Source organism: Myotis nattereri (assembly GCF_964212035.1).
Source record: "Myotis nattereri genome assembly, chromosome: 18".
NCBI classification, from domain to species: Eukaryota; Metazoa; Chordata; class Mammalia; order Chiroptera; family Vespertilionidae; genus Myotis; species Myotis nattereri.
In genome coordinates this window covers 1439100-1459368 of record NC_138093.1, presented here as the reverse complement: position 1 = coordinate 1459368, position 20269 = coordinate 1439100, and the positions used below count along the sequence as shown (strand labels likewise).

At 51.1% G+C, this 20269-nt stretch overlaps 1 protein-coding gene across 1 annotated transcript in view; it reads left to right on the top strand.

Annotated features, from left to right (window-relative positions):
• The window catches only part of DPYD (dihydropyrimidine dehydrogenase), a 349138-nt gene that overhangs the window by 309052 nt on the left and 19817 nt on the right, over nt 1-20269 (top strand). Inside the window, exons 19-20 of the mRNA XM_081111986.1 lie at nt 13898-14040; nt 17942-18121. Of these exons, the coding sequence (XP_080968112.1) occupies nt 13898-14040; nt 17942-18121 (323 nt within the window). The remainder of the gene's footprint in view (nt 1-13897; nt 14041-17941; nt 18122-20269) is intronic.

Genomic DNA, 20269 nt, shown 5'->3' with positions numbered 1-20269 from the left:
CTAATTTCCCTCCCTCGTGTGGCACTTCCGGAGAGAGACGCAAATTGGCTCTTTCTTGATGTCTGTCCTTCCTTTATCTCTTTCTCCAAGAGAGCTGTCAGCTTCACTCCCACGAGCAAGTGTCGCTGACACTTAATATCCCCGTATTTGTGCAGTCGGGTTTCTGAACTAATCTTGAATTGATGTGGTTTCAAATATATATGTTAATAACCACGGGTTCTCATAAGAGTAACATATTTAATGTCAAAGGTGTCCATCATGCTGCCCAGCATGCAGAGCCTCGTCCTTTTCTTTCTCTTCCTTGACCTTTACATTAAAATCCCCTTCAAAGCCTCAGGAAAGCACACAGAAGGGAGCTCTGTGCCCTTGCCCGGGCCTGTTTGTCAGCCTCCTTAGTCATCCCAACCCAGTGATGGCGAACCTATGACTCATTTTTTGGGTTGATTTTTCTTTGTTAAATGGCATTTAAATATATAAAATAAATATCAAAAATATGTCTTTGTTTTACTATGGTTGCAAAGATCAAAAAATTTCTATATGTGACATGCCACCAGTTAAGTTAGGGTTTTTCAAAATGCTGACACGCCGAGCTCAAAAGGTTCGCCATCACTGTCCTAACCCGTCTCCGCGATCCAGCAGCCCAGCCTTCATCCCAGGGACCGCTTGCCGGGCCGTCCGCTCCAGGTGCACGTTGTCTCCTTGTCCCGGACGTCGCACATTGTCCTCGGCCCCACGCCTGCTTTGGACCCATGTCTGACGGGTGGAAGGCCTGAGGCCTACTTTCCTGATTTTGTACTTTTGATATTTACCTTCTCCGAGTGCAGCCTGGAGCTCACCGCTGTCTGAACCGCCCATTGACCTTCTTTGGCATTTAGACAGGTAACAGCACACAGCTACGGTTCGTCTGCAAAGCCTGTCTCCAGCAAAATACGACTCAGTTATTCAGGTTAGGGACCGGACTTCTCTCTGTGGTTGACAAAATGAAGCTTTGCTTTTGGAAATAAACGTCACCGTTTTTTTGTTTGTTTTTAATCCTCATTTTTCCATTGATTTCTAGAGAGAGTGGAAGGGAAAGGGAGAGACAGAGAGAGAGAAACATTGATGTGAGAGAGACACATCAGTTGGTTGCCTGCCAACCAGGGCCTGGTATTGAGCATGCAACCAAACTGCGTGCCCTTGGCCTGAATCAAACCCGGGACTTCGTCAGTCCGCAGGCCGACACTCTACCCACTGAGCAAAACCGGCTAAGGCCATCATCATTTTTTTTACCAAACCACACATTTAACAGAGTGTACATATCTACATAACTATGTTATAAATTGCTGGACATTTTAACTCTAATGTCGTTGTAACATGAATCACAGATATTCTTACTTCAAGTCCATACTTTTGCAATAAATTAAAATGCTCTCAAACCACCCTTCTAGTCTTTAGGATTCAGAATACTTTCATACAAGTGCTTGAATGCACTTCTTTACCTTATGTCCGTAAGAACACTTCCATATCCGTTTTGGTACCAAAAAGGTACCGAAATCTTAAAAAGCTAAATATTTAGAAACTGAGGTGCCTCGTTATAAAACCGTACTGGTAATTATACAGGCGAGCGTTCTTCGGAACAGGAAGGCTTCGTATCTGTCACCCAGCGTTTCAGCGCCTCTGGTACGCATTAGCCGACTTGTTCCATTGTTGCCGTTGCACAAGCACCTGCCATTCTTGAGGCTGACTGATGTCTCAGAATGAAGCACACTCATTACACGTTGCCAGCTTCAGAGGAGCAAGCTCACAACCCGCAGTGCTTTTTGAGAAGTGATGATACCTTATATTTCTGGAACTAATCACTGCTAAAGAAAGTGAAAGGATGAAAACATATTTTTTTTCCCCTGTGAAGACCTTTCGCGGCATCGTGTGCCATTCAGCTATAAAATGATGACAGTGTTTGTCTGCCAAGAATGACAGTGGTGAGAAGCAGCTTCCTCTGTGTGGAGAGGTGTGTGCGTACCTGTCTACCTCTCGAGGCCGTTGTCCCTATCATTTCCCTATTTTAGCCTGACTCGCCTACCGTGAAAAGACGTGGAGGAAGAAGGAGAATAGAAAATAAGGCTTGAGGCCCGTGTTGAGTTTTAAGGTCAGCAGAAGGGAAAGGTGTTCATATAATGGTTTCATGATTGCACTGCTTCTCGCAAGCCCCACCCTTTGAAGTTCTTGCCTCGTTATCCCACCCGGACTCCTTGCGCTGACCTGTCTCGGTCGCGCCACCTGAGCCCATCAGCTGGCCTCCAGCCCCTCCCCCACCTTGATGGAATACTTCGGTCCTGGGTTCACTGGTCTTCCCATGGCTCCAAATTCTGTCATTATTATTAAGAGATAGTAATTATAAAAGTGCGTAGCGTTCTACCTCACACACACTGAGGGCAATACATTCCACCTTCATCATCGTCGTCACAAAATGAGAGTCCATGTTGCTATGTACCCATCAATTTCTAAAGCTCATTTAAAAACGATGCCACTGATATTTATGGAACACTTTTACTGTTTCACAGCATTTTCAGAATTTCATTTTATTCGTACAACAACTGCATGAGACAGGCATTGTTAGCTTTATTTCTAGAATGATTAAGATTGAGCTCGAGGTGCTATGAAGAGACAAAAGCAGACATTGATACCAAGGTTTTAGGACCCCAAAGTCCCTCTGTGGTTTTTTGCAGTCGGACAGCATTGTAGCAAAGCTTTCCATTAGTCAGCACTGCCACACCCCTTTCAGCTCTCGGCTACTAGACATAAATGCGACATTTCACAGAACCCCAATTACACAGCACACTGTGCACGGCAAACAAAACTCTGAAGAATGGGCTATATTCCACATTCTTCAGTAGCTCACAGGTTTTCCGTCTAGATAACCTCAGTTACCCACATCCAGATTTATCATTCTCTACGCACTTGAAAGTATATGGTTAGTGACGTGGACACTCCTCCTCGGAAGCACTGCGTGTCCGTATCGTGCACTCTCGCAGCATCTTCCCTTGCAGGGTGTTGTGTTCACAGTCTGTTTTCCATGTGTCACAATGCCCTCCGCCTCCTGACTTCTCCCTACAGATGTTTGGTCTGGAGATTGTCAGAGGGATTGGTTGGTTGGTTGGTGCTGTGGACCGAATGCTTGTGAACTCCCTGGAGGCATAGGTTGAAAGCCTAACCCCCATGGTGATGGTATTAGGAGCTGGGGCCTTGGGGAGGTGATCAGGTCATGAGGATGGGGCCCTGGTGCCTGGAATCAGTGCCCTTACGCCAGACCCCAGAGAGCGTTTCCCAATATGAAGCATGTGACTCCTGGGTTTGCGTAAACATGGAAACAGTTACCAGCAGTGTTACTAGGAGGTCCTGGGACAACCTGCAGGAAATCACTCAGTCACTGTCAGTTACTCTTCTTATAACTGTAGACGTCCACACTTCTGTAGGAGAATAAAACCCTAACAGGCGAAACAGAAAGAATATGTCATCCACCCTCATCACATACGAGTTTCCCAAAGAGTCTGGGTTACATCAGCCTCTTCTGGTGAGTGGAGACGTGAAAAAGACGTGTTTTCTTTGTGGAAATACCCCCACGCAGCCCATTTCCTTCGCCGTCTGACGCTCAGGCGGCCCCGACGCCCCGCAGTCACTAAGGGCAAAGGCGATGTCTCCACGCAGCCCAGGGAGGTGGCACTGATGGTGAGCTCGCCACAGGCTCGGCGCTTGGGCCGGAACGGAAACATCGGCTCCCCCATCAGCTTTGTGACCAAGAGCTCCAGCACCAGAACTCTCATTTCAGCCTCGGTGTCTGGGCCTCCTGACACGCTCTCAGCAAAGGAAAGCTTTCCCCTTGGGGGGGATCTTCTGAGGGAGGACGTGTTGAAATAAATGGCTTATGACATGCGGAGTGCTGAAATAAATGTGTCTCTTAACACTCCCTAAGTCATGAGCCGTTTATTTCAACACTTTTTCCCTTGAAGTGTTTAAATAATAGATTTTACACCGGGCTGTGTCCTCCACTCTGCTTAAAGTGGAAGGGACTGTGTAAACATGCCCATCTGCCTCATCTGGATTCTACACCCTCTGCCGGCCACGCAGCCCGGTCGCCATCGTTTCTGAGGAAACCCGACATTAAATTCCCTGCTCTGTCTTTCTTATGTGATAGGTGACTTGGTGATAGCGACGGCGATGGGACATCACCCCATTAATGGAGAAATGGTTGTGTACAGCTTTTTTCCAGGCACCTGACGTGTCAGCACAGACTGGAACGGCTTTTACTAAAAAACGACTTGTCCTTTTGTTGGTAGGACTGATAGCAGCTGGCTTGCGGGGTTATTTTGAGCGGCTTGATGCATATGGAACCTAGTGCAGGCCTCGGCCATGTGTGTGTGGACAGAAGTACGACAGACACATACTGACTTTCTCACGGAGGTGATGTGGGGGGCAGGGCTGCTGTGGAGTCGCAGGTGGAGGTGGAAGCTAGGTCTTCCTTTTACTAGCCCAAGGGCAGGACGAGCCACCCTTCTGAGCATTAAAAGCAATGGCTCCCGGGATCTTAGGAGATTTGAGTGAAATCGCATGTGAAAGCCGCATAGAGGGCCCTGGCCGTGTTAGGCAGTTCAGTCAAAGACCACTATGATTACCGCCGCTAATAGCAGGAAACGGCAATTAATAGAAACTATCAGTGCTTTGTTTTTTTTAAAACAAAAATCTATTTCTAGTATTCGCAAGTTTGTCTCTTTGTTTTTGCTAAATAATACGGACAAACTGCTGTTTTATGATAGGAGCAGGGAGAATCCAAATGTTGTATAAAGGATTAATAACCTTGTTTTGGAATGTCTTTGAATTTCTGGAAAAGTTAAGAAGATAGTACAGAGACTTTCCATAGACCCCCTCACCCTACTCTTCTTATTTTTTATTATAAGGGGAACTTTAATTGAAGAACTTACCAGCGAAATGTTTTGTGCCAAAGCCTGTATTTTGGAGGCTAACAAAGTACTTGTGAAATGAATGGGAAAAATCCTGGTGAGAGAATTGAGAGAGAAGCCCCAAGGAGGGGCGTGGTCAGAGGGGGCGTGGCCAGGAGGGGCGTGGTTTGGAAGGAAACCACAGTTCTGGTGGAGACGCCTTACTTTCCTGTATATAAAACAGCTCCCTGGCCCATCTAGATCCCTTCAGATAGCTCATTAAGAGATGGAAGGGTAAACGTTTGCTTTGGTTTCCCGGTGCTAGGGAATCTTTTAAGGAATCATTAAAATCTGAGTCATAAGGATGCCCCAGAAAGAATACAAACATGAGCACTCATTTCCCGTTTGACATTTCCCAATGTCTAGAAACGCTATTGATTTCTAATTCTGAATGATCTCACTGGTGCACACCACGCCTTGTGGAGTTGCCACACGGCTGTTTGTATGGGCTAGTGATTATTGATTGCGACATTCTATTCCCCATAAACGGGCCACTGTGAGTCGTTAAACTTGTCAGCGTTCTGTTTGCCCACAGTGTCTGGCGTGCGTGCCCTCTCTAGCAGTCACAGATGTTTCCCTGGCTCGTTCTGTGCTGGGCAGGGACATACATCATTTCCCCCCGAAACTTTTTAATTCTTGGCCACTTTTAAGTTGCAGATTTCAGGAGCTGCCCCGTAACCACTGAGCAGGTAGGAAGAAGGCCTGTGGGAGTCCTGTGATGGCATTTCGGGCTCACAAATAAATGACCTCGGGAAGGCAGGCAGACCTGCTTCCAGCCGCTTACTGCTGTGAGCGTGCCAGTTTCGCCCTTCGTTCTGTCGCCGAGGGTGAAACAAACGTTAGTGTTAGGGAAAGGGGCACCTCGAGACTGCTGGCCCCACCGACACTCGGGGCAGATACACCTGGAAAGATGGGGGAGACTGGTGGTCTACTGGGACCTCTGTCAGCACAGCTACAAGGAGCCCTTGAGCCCCGTTGAGAAAACAATGTATATCCGTTTGGACAAAGGCTACCCAAACCGCCTCTCCGCGGGGCCCGGGCGCCGCGCTCCAGCCAGGCTGCTGGCGTGGGTTTGGCACGTCTGCGCCGCCCGGTGCCCCGCGCTGTTCGGAATCAGCATGCACAGGGCCAGCACGGGATGATGAAGTGGTTACGGCAGCAAAGTGAGCGGAATGAGCAGCTACGCATGAGGAACAACATATGCGTGACATTTCGGCTTAGATGTGCGCGTTCGACATGGACTGCACATCCTTTCCCACCGAGTCCGTCCTGCGAACCGGCCGCCTCCTTTCGTGCCCACAGATGTCAGCCCAGGGCCGGTGGGCAAGGAGCTGTTGAGTCGTGCAGGCTGGCACGCAGCCCGCTCAGCCGGAGCTTCCGTGCCAACCCCCAAAGGAACGACCCCCTCTTGACCAGAGCCCGGAGTCTCATCAGAGGCATCAGGGACAGGGAGCGGCCAGTCCAGAGTGGCTGCTTCCCCCAGGCCCACCCTGCACCTGCCAGGCGCCATCAGCCGAGCGTCCTTCAAGGGTTCAGCGGGAAGATGCGTTCACGCTGACGCGGCTTCCGTGGGAGCAGCACCGGAGTGCCGGCGCTCGGGTTCTGGAGAGAGAAACACTCAAATAGCACTGGGCTCAGCGTGCACAACAGACCCTCACGCTCTGTTCACAGCGTTCGTCAGCAGGTGGTGACAGCTTTGAAGTTTGGCTCTGGGTCTGAGTCCAGCAGGCAGCAGAGTGCGATGCCGCCGCGCTCGCCAGGGCCGTCTGCCCACGTGGCGCTCAGCTCGGCGGAGCCTGCGGGCTGTGACTCAGACCTAGTCCCTGTCTGTCCTTTTTTATAATATTTTTATAGATTTTGGAGAGGAAGGGAGAGAGGGAGAGAGATGCAAACATCAGTGATGAGAGAGAATCATGGACCGGCTGCCTCCTGCACGCCCCACACTGGGGATCGAGCCCGCAACCCGGGCCTGTGTCCTGACCGGGCATCGAACCCAGGGGGTTCATAGGTCGATGTGCAGCCACTGAGCCACGCCGGCCGGGCCTACTCCCTGTCTTTATATTTGCGTCATTCTTGGACTCCATGTGCCCGAAGTCTTATCCGTCAGGGGTGGGTTTGTGGCACCTCGTGTGTGTGTGTGTGTGTGTGTGTGTGTGTGTGTGTGTACATGATCTATGTGGCTCTGGAAACGCATGGCCTCCAAGAAATTTTCTCAAGATTGCAAACCTGGGAGAGACGGACACACCGAAGACCTGCCCTGAGGGTCCTCGGCTCCCCCAGGTTTCCTTCCTGGCGGACTTCCGTCCCCTCTGCCTTGAAAATAGAAGATCCACTGTCTCGCTGGTTTCGTTTCTGTCCACAAATGGGAAGGTGCTCTCCGATGTTACAAACAAAGCCTTTCAATGGTCTGACAGCGGAAGGCATCTAGCAGGCGGATCCAGATGGGAGAGGCTTGCTTTTCTTTCTGAATCCTCACAGGAGGATATGTTTTTGTTGAGAGAGAGAGAGAGAGGAGAGAGAGAGAGAGAGAGAGAGAGAAAGAAACATAGATCTGTTGCCTTCCGTATGGGCCCTGACCAGGGATCGAACCTGCAACCTAGGGTTGTGCCCCATGGGGAATGGGGTCTGCACCCTTTTGGTGAGCACACGGTACAGTGTACAGATGATGTGTTGGAGGGCTTTGCACCAGAAACCTGCATAGTTTTGTTAACCGACGTCACCCCACTATTTTTAAGAAAAAGGAAAAGGTGCTTAGTTTTTTCAATGACCATCTGCATTGCAGGCATCAGTATACAAGTCTCTTTTACTGCTGACAGTTTTCATTAATTAATTGACCGCATTTCTTCCGATTGTTTGTTATTAGTGTATAGGAACAGAACAGATTTCTACATGTTAATTTTGTGTGCTGCTGTTTCACTGAATTTTTTCTATTAATTTCTGGTGGGCTCTTTAGGATTGTCTATATATATAGTATCAGGTCACCTAAACACAGTAACAGTCACGTCTTCCTTTCGTATTGGGTGCTTTTATTTCAGAGAAAGACGAATACGATAGGGTTTTATTCATATGTGGAATCTAAAAAAACAAACAAACCTCAGAGAGCACTCAGAGACCGAACGGGTGGTTAGCAGCAGGGAGAGGCGAGCTTGGGGGAAGGAAGGGCGAAAAAGGCGAGAGAGGAATATGGTCAATAATATTGTGATGAGTTTACATGGGGACAGGTTATGACTAGAAGTCGTGGGATGATGACTTTGTAAGGTATGAAAGGTCAGTCACTGTACGGTACACCTGAAACTGGTGGTATAGGCAATATAAGATTGCATACCAACTACACTTAAAAAACAAACAAAATATTCAGTAAAAAAATAAATTGACCACAATTTGTTTATCCAGTCTCTCGTTGACGGACATGGACGTGGGTAGTTTCTGACTTGGGGTTATTATAAATAAGGTCGTTGTGGACATTCTTGCACAAACACGTCTGCAGTCTTATTTTTGTTTCTCCTGGAGGAAGGTCTGGGAATGAAATTGCTGAGTCGTGGCATAGGTGTATGTCTAATTTTTAGAGAAATATTCAGTTAGCCTAAGTGATTTCATCATCGTACGCTCCTGCCCGCAACGTAGGAGATTCCTACTTCACAGCCTCCTCAGGCTTCGGTGTCGGGGGCCTCTTGGTTTTTAGCTGTTGTCTAACGCGGTGGGCTGTGTCCTGTGGTAGAACATTCTTCGTGTACCAACTGCCCGTTTGTATGTCTCTTCTTTCTTGAAATGTCTGTGCAACGTTTGCCCATTTTAATTGAGTTATTCATCTTTAATCATTGCTTTAAAGGAGTGCTTAATACATTTGAATAAGAGTTCTTTGTCAAATAGATGTGTGTAAATATAATGTTTTTTCTGTACTTTAGCTTCTTTATTTTTTGACTAAATTCAGTTCATCAGTGTTTTTAATGTACTTATTTCTCTTACTGTCCTTGCGGAGAGCTCTTTGCCTAACCAAGGGGACAAGGACGTGCTCCTGTTTCGGTCTGTGTTTTTCTGGGCACTTGATAGTTTCGGGTTTTGCGTGGAGATCTCCCATCCACCTTAAATGTCTAAAATCTTTTCGTGAGGTGACCCAGCAGTCAAGGTGGTGGTTTTCCCTTCTGACCAGCACTGTTGTTCCGGTGACTTCTCTTCCCCACGCGCCTGACCTGTGACTTGGTCACCAGCCCACCGCCCTGTCGTGTGAGGAGCGCCTGGGAGCCGCCCTGTCCTGTGTCCCACACTGCGGCCTGGCGCTCAGACGGACAGCCAGTCCCGCGTCCTTCCTCGGGGCATTGGGGTTGTTCGGGGCCGTTTGTCTTCCATGTGACCTTTCAAATCAGGCTCCTCGGGTTCTTCAAAGGCGGTTTCCTGGGATCTGACGTGGGTTCCGGCGAATCTGCAGGAGGGTGTAACACCGAACAGTCCCGACTCTTCCCGCCGGAATGTGGTCGCTCTGCTTCGCCTTGAGCCCCTTAGGTTTCTCTCCTCGGGAGTCCTCCGTAGTTCCCAGTGGGGCGATGCTGCATGTCCTTCAGGGTGCGGTCCTACTTGGTGCTTTCTTGTGCTGTTGAAACGTGGTTGTAAATGTGAGTGACTGGTTGCTCATTGCGAGGACATAGAAAAGGGTGAGCATGTTGTGTGTATAAAATGTGTGAAGGTCGTGTCTTACCCTAGCACAGCGTCAGCTCTCGGCTTAAACATGATGAAGGTCGCAGAGAGTTTTATCCCCGGCGATTCACCTGCCTGTCTTCCTGGGACAGGGAGCTGAAAAGTCAGGACTCTGGTCCATGGTATTTTATTTTTTTTATTGACTTTTTTCTTTTTTTGAGAGAGAGAGAGAGAGAGAGAGAGCGAGAGAGAGAGAGAGAGAGAGGAAGAGAGGAAGGGAGAGGGATAGAGAAAAAGAAATGTCTGTTAGAGAGAAACAGCATCGAGCCCAAGCATGTGTCCTGACCAGGAATCAAACCAATGACCTCTTGGTTCATGGGTTGACCCTCAACCACTGAGCCACACTGGCCAGGCGAACTCAGGCCCAGCGGTCACCAACCAGTGGTCTGTGAGGTCCAAAAGGTTGGCGACCGCTGCCCTGGTCCGTGTTAAATGCAAATGACGACGAGGTTTTCAGGTTTTCCTCGATCACTCTGCTTTGAACATTTGCACCATTTTGTAAACAAAAACATACTTAAGTATTTTTAAATGAGGTCAGGAGTCGCCCCTCCTCACTTTCTCTTGCATGGAGGTTACTGAACAAGTAACGCAACCAGTCCACCTTATAGAGCATAGATTCATCTCACCTTCACACACATCAGCCAGTGGCATGGACCAGTTCACAGAACCCTGCATTCTTGGTTGGCAAAGAGGGTGCCCATGTTGTAGCGCCTTGCCCGATGCTGCGACAGAACCGAATTGGGAGTCGCAGCCGTGTCCGTGTTTCAGTAACCCTCGCCCGTCGGGCCGTCTCCTCCGTGTACACGTGTCACACGCCTTTCTCCCCAGCTCGACGTCCCCGCGGCCCACCCCGCAGCGTGCGCTTGCGGGACTGTTTCGTTAAACCGCGCTGTCATCGGTAATGGTTTTAAACAGCGCCACGGCACAGTCCAAAGGAAAGGTGAGCCCGTGGCATTTGCAAATGTCAGGGATTATCTTAACACTTTTATTACAGTTTATAAAAACGCAGGTCCAGGCCATTCTGTGGCAATTATTTCTACAGAAATTGGTTCTTTAAATAAATTGCTGATTATCTGAAGATGACAGTATTGAAAATGCTGCTAATGAGTGGAGTAATCAGTGTAGTGTGTGGTGGCCACCTGCAGGTGGGAAGCAGAAAGTACACAGGGACTAATTAGCTCCAGCTAGCACATATGAATCCCATGTGTTTCCCCATCCAGTGACACGCTTACAGACATGTATTCCTTCATGCCAGCCTCTGCGTCCAGGACACTGTAGTTCATTTCTGCGTTTTTCATAAGATTGTGGTTTTATTCTAAATCAAATTCCACTCTGCATTCATGATTACCTTTGTCCTATAACTTCTGGGTGTCATTGTCATTATAATTTATCAACCAAACTGGGACACCTTTAGAGAGAAAGAGAATGCTATTTATAATTATATCGTGTAATTATGAATAAATACAGGTATAATGAACTGGGACCTTCTCTCTCTGGGTCATATAGTTACAGCAATTACTAGCTACCATCACTTTAATATAATTCCTTGCCACTAATTAATACTAGAACACGAATATTCTTGGTTTTATCATACATGGACAACATATATTTATTAGTTATAAAGATTAACTCCTCTCTCTAACTTAATTTTACAAGCATTTAAAATAGGGAAGAAGTGTGGCGTTGTGGTTAAGAGCATGGCATTGCAGAAATGAATCAACACTTTTTTACCTAAAAGAGTCAAACACTAGGAAATCTAGTTATCAGATAGAAAGTTCACCTTCATCCTGTCCCCAGAGACAATGATAACAGTTTAACACTCGACCTTCTCTGCACTTGTGCGCCCACAGAGAGTGTACACGTACTTCTGGCCACAGTGGGGCCCGATCACGTGGATTGTTCTTTACCATCTATCCCGGAGATACGGGCAGGCCCGTTTAAAGGTTCCCGAGGACGTCATACGCGGACAAACTAGGATTTATTTGATGGCAAAACTGTTGGGGATCGTGCAGGTGGCGCTCACGGTTTTGCCGTAAAAAAACACCACGTCACGGAGATCTTTGCACACGCCGCTCCGTGTCTGTGCAGACGGAACAGAGTTCTCAAAGCGGCGTCTCTGGGAGAAAGGGCGGGACCTGTAGATCCCGCAGTAGCACCCCAAACACGCATTACCCGCACAGACCGCCCTATAGTCACAGGCAAACTGTGTTTTTAGGAATTAAATGACATGGGAATGGCTAGTTCCCCAAATTTAAAGTCTAGGAGGTTAACGCCCCTGGGTGACACGTGTTTCTTCCCACACGTGTCTACGGCTGGGTGCTCTTCCGATCCTTTTCTCCGGCTTTGAGAGCAGCCGCAGCCGGCGGAGTGAGTGACCAGGCGCCGTGCCAAGGGCTGTCCACAGACTGTGCCCTTTAATTGTCCGAGCTGCTCTGTGTTATTGTCGCGATGTCCCCTTTCCACAGGGAGGGAGAAGGGTGTCTCAGGAACGAAGGAGCTGGCTCAGTCACACTCGTGTGAGTGACAGAGAGCCGAGACTCACACCGAAGGGGCGGGACTCTGCATCCTGAGCTCTTAGCGTGGCCCCGGGCGTCTGATACCAGGTTCCTGGGGCGTGACAGCCTCCACGGCACAGCGTCCTGCGGGTGAAATGACCGACGCGGGCACAGGCAGCCCCCATCCCGGCATCTGGCCCTCCATGGCCCAGGCTCCGGGCCTTCCACTCACAGCAGCAGGAAAAAGGCTTGAAATAGTCGGCAAACATGAAAACATTTTCACAGAACGTTGCAGCTTTTCCAGTAACCCTGCAAGGACAGCAACGTACAGCTGCTCTTCCTCCGCTTGCGTTTTCATGTCTCTGGGTAGAAGCCTGGGTCCCCTTAGAGCTCCGGTTTGGGGTGAATTATGCTATTTTTCTAGAGGACTTTAGTCCCTGTGTAAAGGTGTATTTTTAAACAGCTGAGTCTCACGTACGTATCTTTCTAGTAGGTTCATTACCACATTAAGCTCGAGTTAGTAAAGCATACCATTGTTAGTACTTGATTTATCTGTATCGTATCAAAATCAAACTCGCAACTCCCAAATCCTTGAAATTCTTGATTTGCTAACATTTCTTCTGGATGATGAGGCTACAACTCTTAACAATTAGACTGTCAAAGTTCAGTTTCTAACCAATTTGTTATCCACTTCATTCATTATATCTTAATTAATGTAAGCAAATTAAACTGCATTTTCTGTGTTCACACAACGAGCACGCGTGGGCGTTTGACCCAGTTTCTGCTTTCCTGCCACCTGGAGCCATTGACTGTGGATTTGTGTTGACGACAGTTGTGTGGCAGTGGCTGTCCCAGACATCACTTGGGGGGGGGGAGGGCGCGGGGAGGGGAGCAGAATTACACGCAGTGATGAACCCTCCAGCTACCCAACATCAGCATGTGTGCTACGCTCATGCCCACTGACTGTTTCTGTCCTCATCGAGGCCGAGTCATGCCAAGTGCAGCTCTGCTTCCCTTTCCCGCGCGAACTGGGGCTCTCATGTTCTCATGAACACCGTGTCTGCCCGTTACTGCATGGACCTTGGGATTCTCAAAGCTTTTTTTATGTATTCTTTTATTTATTTTATTATTGATACTATTACAGATGTCCCACCCCCCTTTAGCCACCTCTACCAGATTCTCAAATTTAAATATATATATATATATATATTGATATTGATGTTTGGCCTGCCAGCGTGGCTCAGTGGTTGAGTATCAGCCTATGAAACAGGAGGTCACAGTTGGATTCCCGGTCAGGGCACAGGCCTGGGTTGCAGGCTCCATCCCCGGTGTGGGGCGTGCAGGAGGCAGCCAATCTATGATTCTCTGTCATCGTTGATGTTTCTGTCTCTCCCTCTCCCTTCCTCTCTGAAATCAATAAAAATTAAAAAAAACCAGTGCCTGAATGTGCCATGCATATGCTTCTACACATCACTGTAGTAAGGCCAGTTGCAGTGTGCATCTATTTCGGGCGAGGTTGCTATACCCACTTGTGTCCCACGTCTTCACGCCATCGTAGTATCAACGTTCCTAAAATCAACACGCCTGCTTTACAGACGGACATGCTCGGGAACATAGCGATGTGCTCCTGTTTTGTGTGTACAGCTCTTACATAGAGACAGGAACTCGGGCTCTGTCCAGCACAGGACGGCATAGCCAGTGGTCAGCGTGCTAACCATTGACCTCTCTCTCCTGCAGGCACGGCCATCAGGCCCATCGCCCTGAGAGCCGTGACCTCCATCGCGCGCGCTCTGCCCGGATTTCCCATTTTGGCCACGGGTGGGATCGACTCCGCCGAGAGCGGCCTTCAGTTCCTCCACAGCGGAGCCTCTGTCCTGCAGGTATCACCTACGACCGCCCCTTCCCACATCCTTCAGTGTTCCCATGGGCCTCGTGTATTTGAAGTTTCCCCCCAAAGGTTCAGCTCCGAATCGCTGTTGGTGCCATTCTGAGTATTTCTCTTACAAGAAAAAGAAATTCTGACCCAAAAAAAGTAGTTCACAGTTGGTTCCTCCTGCGTGCCTACCTCCCTGAGCGTTTCCAATCGCGACACTCAGGTTCGTGCCCACAGTTCTGCTGGCGATGAGCTGTCCCGGTTCCTGGTCCGTCTTCCCAATTACAGTTTTGAAACGATGCTGAGTTCTTAGCTGATGGTGATAATGGAGTTCTGGGGTGTGGCCACTCGTGTTTTCGGAGGGCCTCTCTCTCCACCTTGCGCTTACGGTCCTTCGATCCTCCTTCTGACGCATACAGCGAGACCTACAGATCGCTCCAGGCTGCCTGAGACCGGTTCTTCCGACATGCGCTGCGTCTTTCTGCTTCGGAGCAGTGGGTTCTTTTTGCAATGACGGCAAGCCAACCCTTAGAGCAGTGAAGGCGAACCTATGACACATGTGTCACCTCTGAACTCATTTTTTTTTGGTTGATTTTTCTTTATTAAATGGCATTTAAATATATAAAACAAATGTCAAAAATATAAGTCTTTGTTTTACTATGGTTGCAAATATCAAAAAATTTCTATAGGTGACACGGCACCAGAGTTAAGTTAGGGTTTTTCAAAATGCTGACACGCCGAGCCCAAAGGGTTCGCCATCACTGGCTTAGAGCCTTGTGACCGGTGCTCACTCCTGTGTGGGCACAAGCCTAGTTGTGGGGTGACGGCCTCATGCTCCGTTGTCACCCCACAACTGAGTCACAGCAACCTGGGCCCTCCAAGGTGACCTTCTTCTGAGGAAACCCAGTCCTCACGTTGGTCGTGCTGTTTCTTTGCATCGTGTGTGTGTGTGTGTGTGTGTGTGCGCGCGCGTGTGTGTTTCGTGGCATCAGAGTTATAGTTCAGGTTTGGAGACAAAGACGTGAGTTGTTACAGATTCTAATTACAAGTTAAAAGTCATCTCACTGTAGGAAATTAAAAATGGGGACAATTAGAGAAGCATTCCATTTGAAAGAAAAATGCATTCTGGGAAAAAGCAAAAGCCCCCCAGATAGGAAAGCAAGCTCACTTCTCAGCAGCCCGGCGAGGCCAGGCGGGTCAGTGGCGCGCAGGTGCTGCGTTGCCAGGGGAGCATTGGTTCGCAATTATGGAATGACTGGCTCCTCCACGGCCGGCCACTGACACACTGGCCTTTCGCTAAGAAATTCTGTGGTCATTATTTTTTTAAAATATATTTTTATTGATTTCAGAGAGGAAGGGAGAGGGAGGGAGAGGGAGAGGGAGAGGGAGAGGGAGAGAGAGAGAGAGAGAGAGAGAGAGAGAGAGATCAGTGATGAGAGAGAATCACTGATGGGCTGCCTCCTGCATGCCCCCTACCAGGGACCGAGTCTGCAAGCTGGGTTTGTATGTGTTTAAATAAGGTAAGTAAAAGTCTCCTAAACATTTCCCTCCTAAGGCAAAGCAATCCTGAATGTATTAGCCTTTAAAAACATGCTCATCCATTTGTTTCCCTAACTGGTCTTCTTCAGACATTCAGGAAATAGTGCCTTTCTGTTGCGTTTAGTGGCCGGGTCTCCCATCCATTTAATGATTTTGTGGCTCCTGGATCCTTCGAAGCTTTCAGACCCCATTCCCGGAGCTTGAAGCACGCGGGGTCCCAGTGAGGCACCTCCCACCCACCCCCTGTTCACTGACCCCGCCCACAAAGTCAGGAGAGAGAGACAGCAGCTGCCCTTGGCCTCATTGGCTGAATCTGGCAGATCTGACCGAGCACCTAAACTCGTCACGGAGTTAAAATTTGGGGCGTGCAAACAGAAGCCTTCATTATCCCCAAATCAATTACACTGTGTTTGTAAGACAAAGGAAGGTAATCTCAGATGAGAATGTGTCAGACCTGCTCCCGGTAGCGGGCCCCCACCCACAGCGGCAGACCGTCAGCTGTTAGCATACTTAGTGCGCTTCCTGGTGGGGAGCACGGTGGGGTTTCGGCTGCCGTGCTCTAAGGGCAGGAGCCGTATCTCATTATCGTCTCCCCCAGTCAGTCAGCGCAGCCGGGACATTAACTCCATCCTCAGGCCACCGGGCGCCGGGCGCCGTCGCGTGTAGGCGGGGAGAGCAAAGTCCCGTGACCCCACAGTGACGCCGCTGCACACTCCCCGCTGGGAGCTCGCGTGGCCGGACCCACCGGGCCTCGCGCCGCCCGGTCCTGCAGAGGGGAGCTGAGGACGGCGGTGCACATTCACAGGCCTGATGCCTCCGAAACACTGGCAGTGAACACGAGCAGTCGGGAGAGCGTTTAGAAAGCATGGCCGCTGCAGTGCACGGTAGAGCTGACATGATGAGGTCGTTTCCCGCGGACCAGGGTCGGCACAGAAGCCGTCGCTTCATTTACAGCGGACATTTCACAGACAAGACTGGAAAGGAAAAGCACGGGAAATCCACGTACCTGCATCGACCGGACTTAGCTTTTCTTTAACTCACACTCACAGTCTAAGCTAAGTCATCGTCTATTCGAAGCCCGTGGCCCGTAGATTGGTGGGGACGGGGCGGGACACTCGGGTGGGGACGGGGCGGGATACTCGGGTGTGAGTCCTCGCAGGCCGAGCGAGGGAAAGGATCCCTTCTCGGCCGGCTTCCCGGCTCCTGTGCGGCCGGTGCGATGAGCTCATTGCTTACAGCGTAGGAGCCGGCGTTTTATCCGGCTCCGCGCGGTTCCACATGGAGACGCACAGTGAGGAGCTGGGCAAGTTCTCGCCTGTGAGCGAGCCCTGGGCCCACCTGCGGGCGGCCGGCAGCCCTCCCTGGCCCCTCTCCCCCGGCCCCCACCAGCTCTCCGAGGAGGCTCCCTCCGGCGGCTGTGGAAACAGACAGGTCCCCGGGCTGTGCAGGCGGCTTGTCTGAGGGAAGGAGGGGGTGACCCAGAGGCCTGGCTCAGAAAGGAGGGTCTGCGGATGAGAGAACAGATGGACGCATGGGTTGCTTTTGAGAAATAAAGACTCTTTTGAAGAGATGATGTTTTAAAATTGCCTATTGAGCCCGGCCGGCGTGGCTCAGTGGTTGAGCATCAACCTATGATCCAAGGGGTCACAGTCCGATTCCCAGTCAGGGCACAGGCCCGGGTTGTGGCCTCGATCCCCAGTGGGGGGCGTGCAGGAGGCCGCTGATGGATGATGATTCCCATCACTGATGTTCTCTCTCTCCCTCTCCCTTCCTCGCTAAAATGAATGAAAATAGATATATGTTTAAAAAGAGCGCACGGAGTGGGTGGATACCTCCCTTCTTCCCGCCTGGGACCCCCGGGCTCATCCGCAGTTGGGAGGCACCAAGCCTCGTCCCGAGCGGTCACGTCAGCGCCGCTTGGCTGAGCTCCCGCATCCCACCCCCGGGCGCCCTGCCTGTGCAGGAAGAGAACCGTGGCTTTTGTATCTTCTCCCTGAACATCATCAGGCCCCTGGGTGCTGGGTGGACACTCTGACCACCAAGCATACAGCCAGGGCCAAGGTCCTTCCCCCTGTTGTGCCAATGTGCCTCCTTGGAAATTCCGCCCGTTGGGTCTCATTTGGAGCAGCCCCCCTGGTGTCCCTGCGCCCAGCACACGGCACAGACCCCAGGCGTGCAGTCTGGTGTGTCACGTTGGCTGATCTTCCTCGGTCATGCAAGCTCTGGTGCGGTGGCTGCCCCTCCCATGCCCATCTGCGGGCGGGACCCGGCCGCCAGCCTGGAGCCTGCCGGGCGCACAGGGGAACCTGGTGCGGGAGGTGAGAGCGGGGCGGGCGAGCTCGGGGCTGACGCGCCCGTGGTCCCCCCAGGTGTGCAGCGCCGTCCAGAACCAGGACTTCACGGTGATCGAGGATTACTGCACGGGCCTGCGCGCCCTGCTCTACCTGCGGGCCATCGAGGAGCTGGGCGACTGGGACGGGCAGAGCCCCGCCACCCCGCGCCACCAGAAGGGGAAGCCGGTCCCGCGCATCGCTGAACTCGTGGGAAAGGTAGGTGCCCGCCTCTCCCGGCGGCCCCAGGCCTGGGCCCGCTCACTGCCCCCTCAGGTCGTGGTCCCCTGGCACCGTCTTGGGCACAGAAAACCCAGTGCCCCATGGGGTGTGGTTTCCACAGGAGAATCGTGCCGAAGAGGCCTGGTTTCAGCGACGCCACGGCTCCCAGACGTGCTTTTTTTGTTGTTAATCCTCACCCAAGGGTATTGTTTTCACTAATTTCTAGAAAGAGAGTGGAAGGGAGGGAAGAGGGGGAGAGAGACAGACACATGGATTGGGAAACCTGTAACCCAGGTACGTGCCTTTGACCGGGAAATGAGCCGGTCGCTGGCGCTCTAACCACTGAGCAACCATCCAGGCCCCAGCTTATATTTTATAAAACCAATACAACAAAGTCCTATAAAAGAGAAAGCCAGGAGTGTGTGCGTGTGAGTGTGTGTGTGTGCACGTGTGAGTGTGTGTGTGTGTGCGTGCATGTGTGAGTGTGTGTGAGTGAGTGAGTGTGTGTGTGTGTGTGTGTGTGTGTGTGTGATGCCTCCTAATCTGCGCTGACTGTGGCGATGGCTGCCGTCTCCCCCTGGAGGTCTCTTTATTCTTCGTGAGCTCTGGCAAGAATCCCCTCCCCTCTCTGTTTGCAAGATAATCAGATCACTGGGGCCAGGGAGGCCGTGAGGAAGTTTTTAAAATTAAAATCACATCAGTGTCTCTGTAGCTGCCTCTGCCGTGTGGTCAGACCTCGGCTCCAAAGGCTGTGGCCCCAGGTCCTCCCTCACTGCTATTTTCCGAGAAACTACCCCGTGTTTACATCCTGCATAATGTGGAGATTTTAGCAGGTCTGGTCTGAAACCGCATGCGGCTTCCGCCTCCCTGTTCCCTTTGTGTCCCCCTGAATAGACAACCACCCTCAAAGCCCAGCGAGGGGAGGGAGAAATGATCAGTCCTCGTCTTTTCAGCTTGTCACCACATCAATAATGAACTTTCGGGGGGGAAAAGAGAAGCAAGTATAAAAAGATTCTTTAAGGAAGCATTTAATAATTCAAATGGGCCTTAACTTGAAACAGGTCCCATGAAAAAGAATGAGAAATAACCGCCCGCAGGTCCGCCCGGGAGGCAGGGCCGGGGACGCCGAGGAGAGAGAGACCTCCCCGCCCTGGCTCCCGGGAAGGGCGCCGCGTGCTGTCCTCGCAGGCGGCAGGGGGCGGCTTCTTAGAGAAGGACCGGCCGGCCGCCAGGAGGGCGATGAGCACCCCAAGGGAGAGAGAAGGCACATTGTCCGTGCGGGCTCGGGGAACGGGGCTGAGGGGCCCCGTGCGTGGCAGCCACGCAGAGGCTGCGGGACGTGAATCTTTATAATATGGTAATTGGCGAGACTGCACCCACGCAGCCCGGTGGTGTCACTCATCGCAGGATCACACACTGAGGCGCAGACGTGGACGGGCCTGTTCTTGCCTTATCCGTGGCCGTCCACACCCAGAGGCTGTTCATCACCAAGAAACACTCCTAAGTAGCGTCACGCCCGCTCGGGGGGTCTCTCACGTACACTGTTTCCGCCGTGGTGCTGTGGATGGGTCAGGGCCGTCTGTGAAGGCGTGGTCTGGCGTTCAGTGGATGCGTGGGGGCAGGGGGTGCTCTGTGCCATTGGTCTCAGAAGGACTGGCACCCTCGTGTCCAAGCCCGCGTGTTCGCGTGTGCAGCAGAAGGTGGAGGTGATGGAGACACTCGTGTCGGTGGCAGGGTTGGAACTGGATGTTCTGTCCCTGGGATCTCAACGCAGACTTTGTTTGTAAGCCGAGCCTCCATCGGAATAGTTCAGTGTCATTTTTGGCATGATCACATGTTTAACGTGTTTAAAGGTGGCGTCTGTGTGATTAGGTTAGTGGTTCGTTTCTCAGCTCTGGAGGAGGCACAGGTAGATGGTCGGTGATAGGTCTGTGCTCCTGGCTTCCCTGTGTGGCTGACAGGCCTGTGGCCCTGGGTGACAGGCCCCTTTGGTGCACGTTCCTGACAGTGAATCCAGGCCCCCCTGGGCCCAGGTGCAGGGGTGTGTGTGTGTGGACTGGCAGAGTGTGGGGTCCATTAGCAATGCCTGCACGGGCCTGCACTAGCAGAGTGTGGGGTCCCTTAGCAATGCCTGCAGGGGCCTGA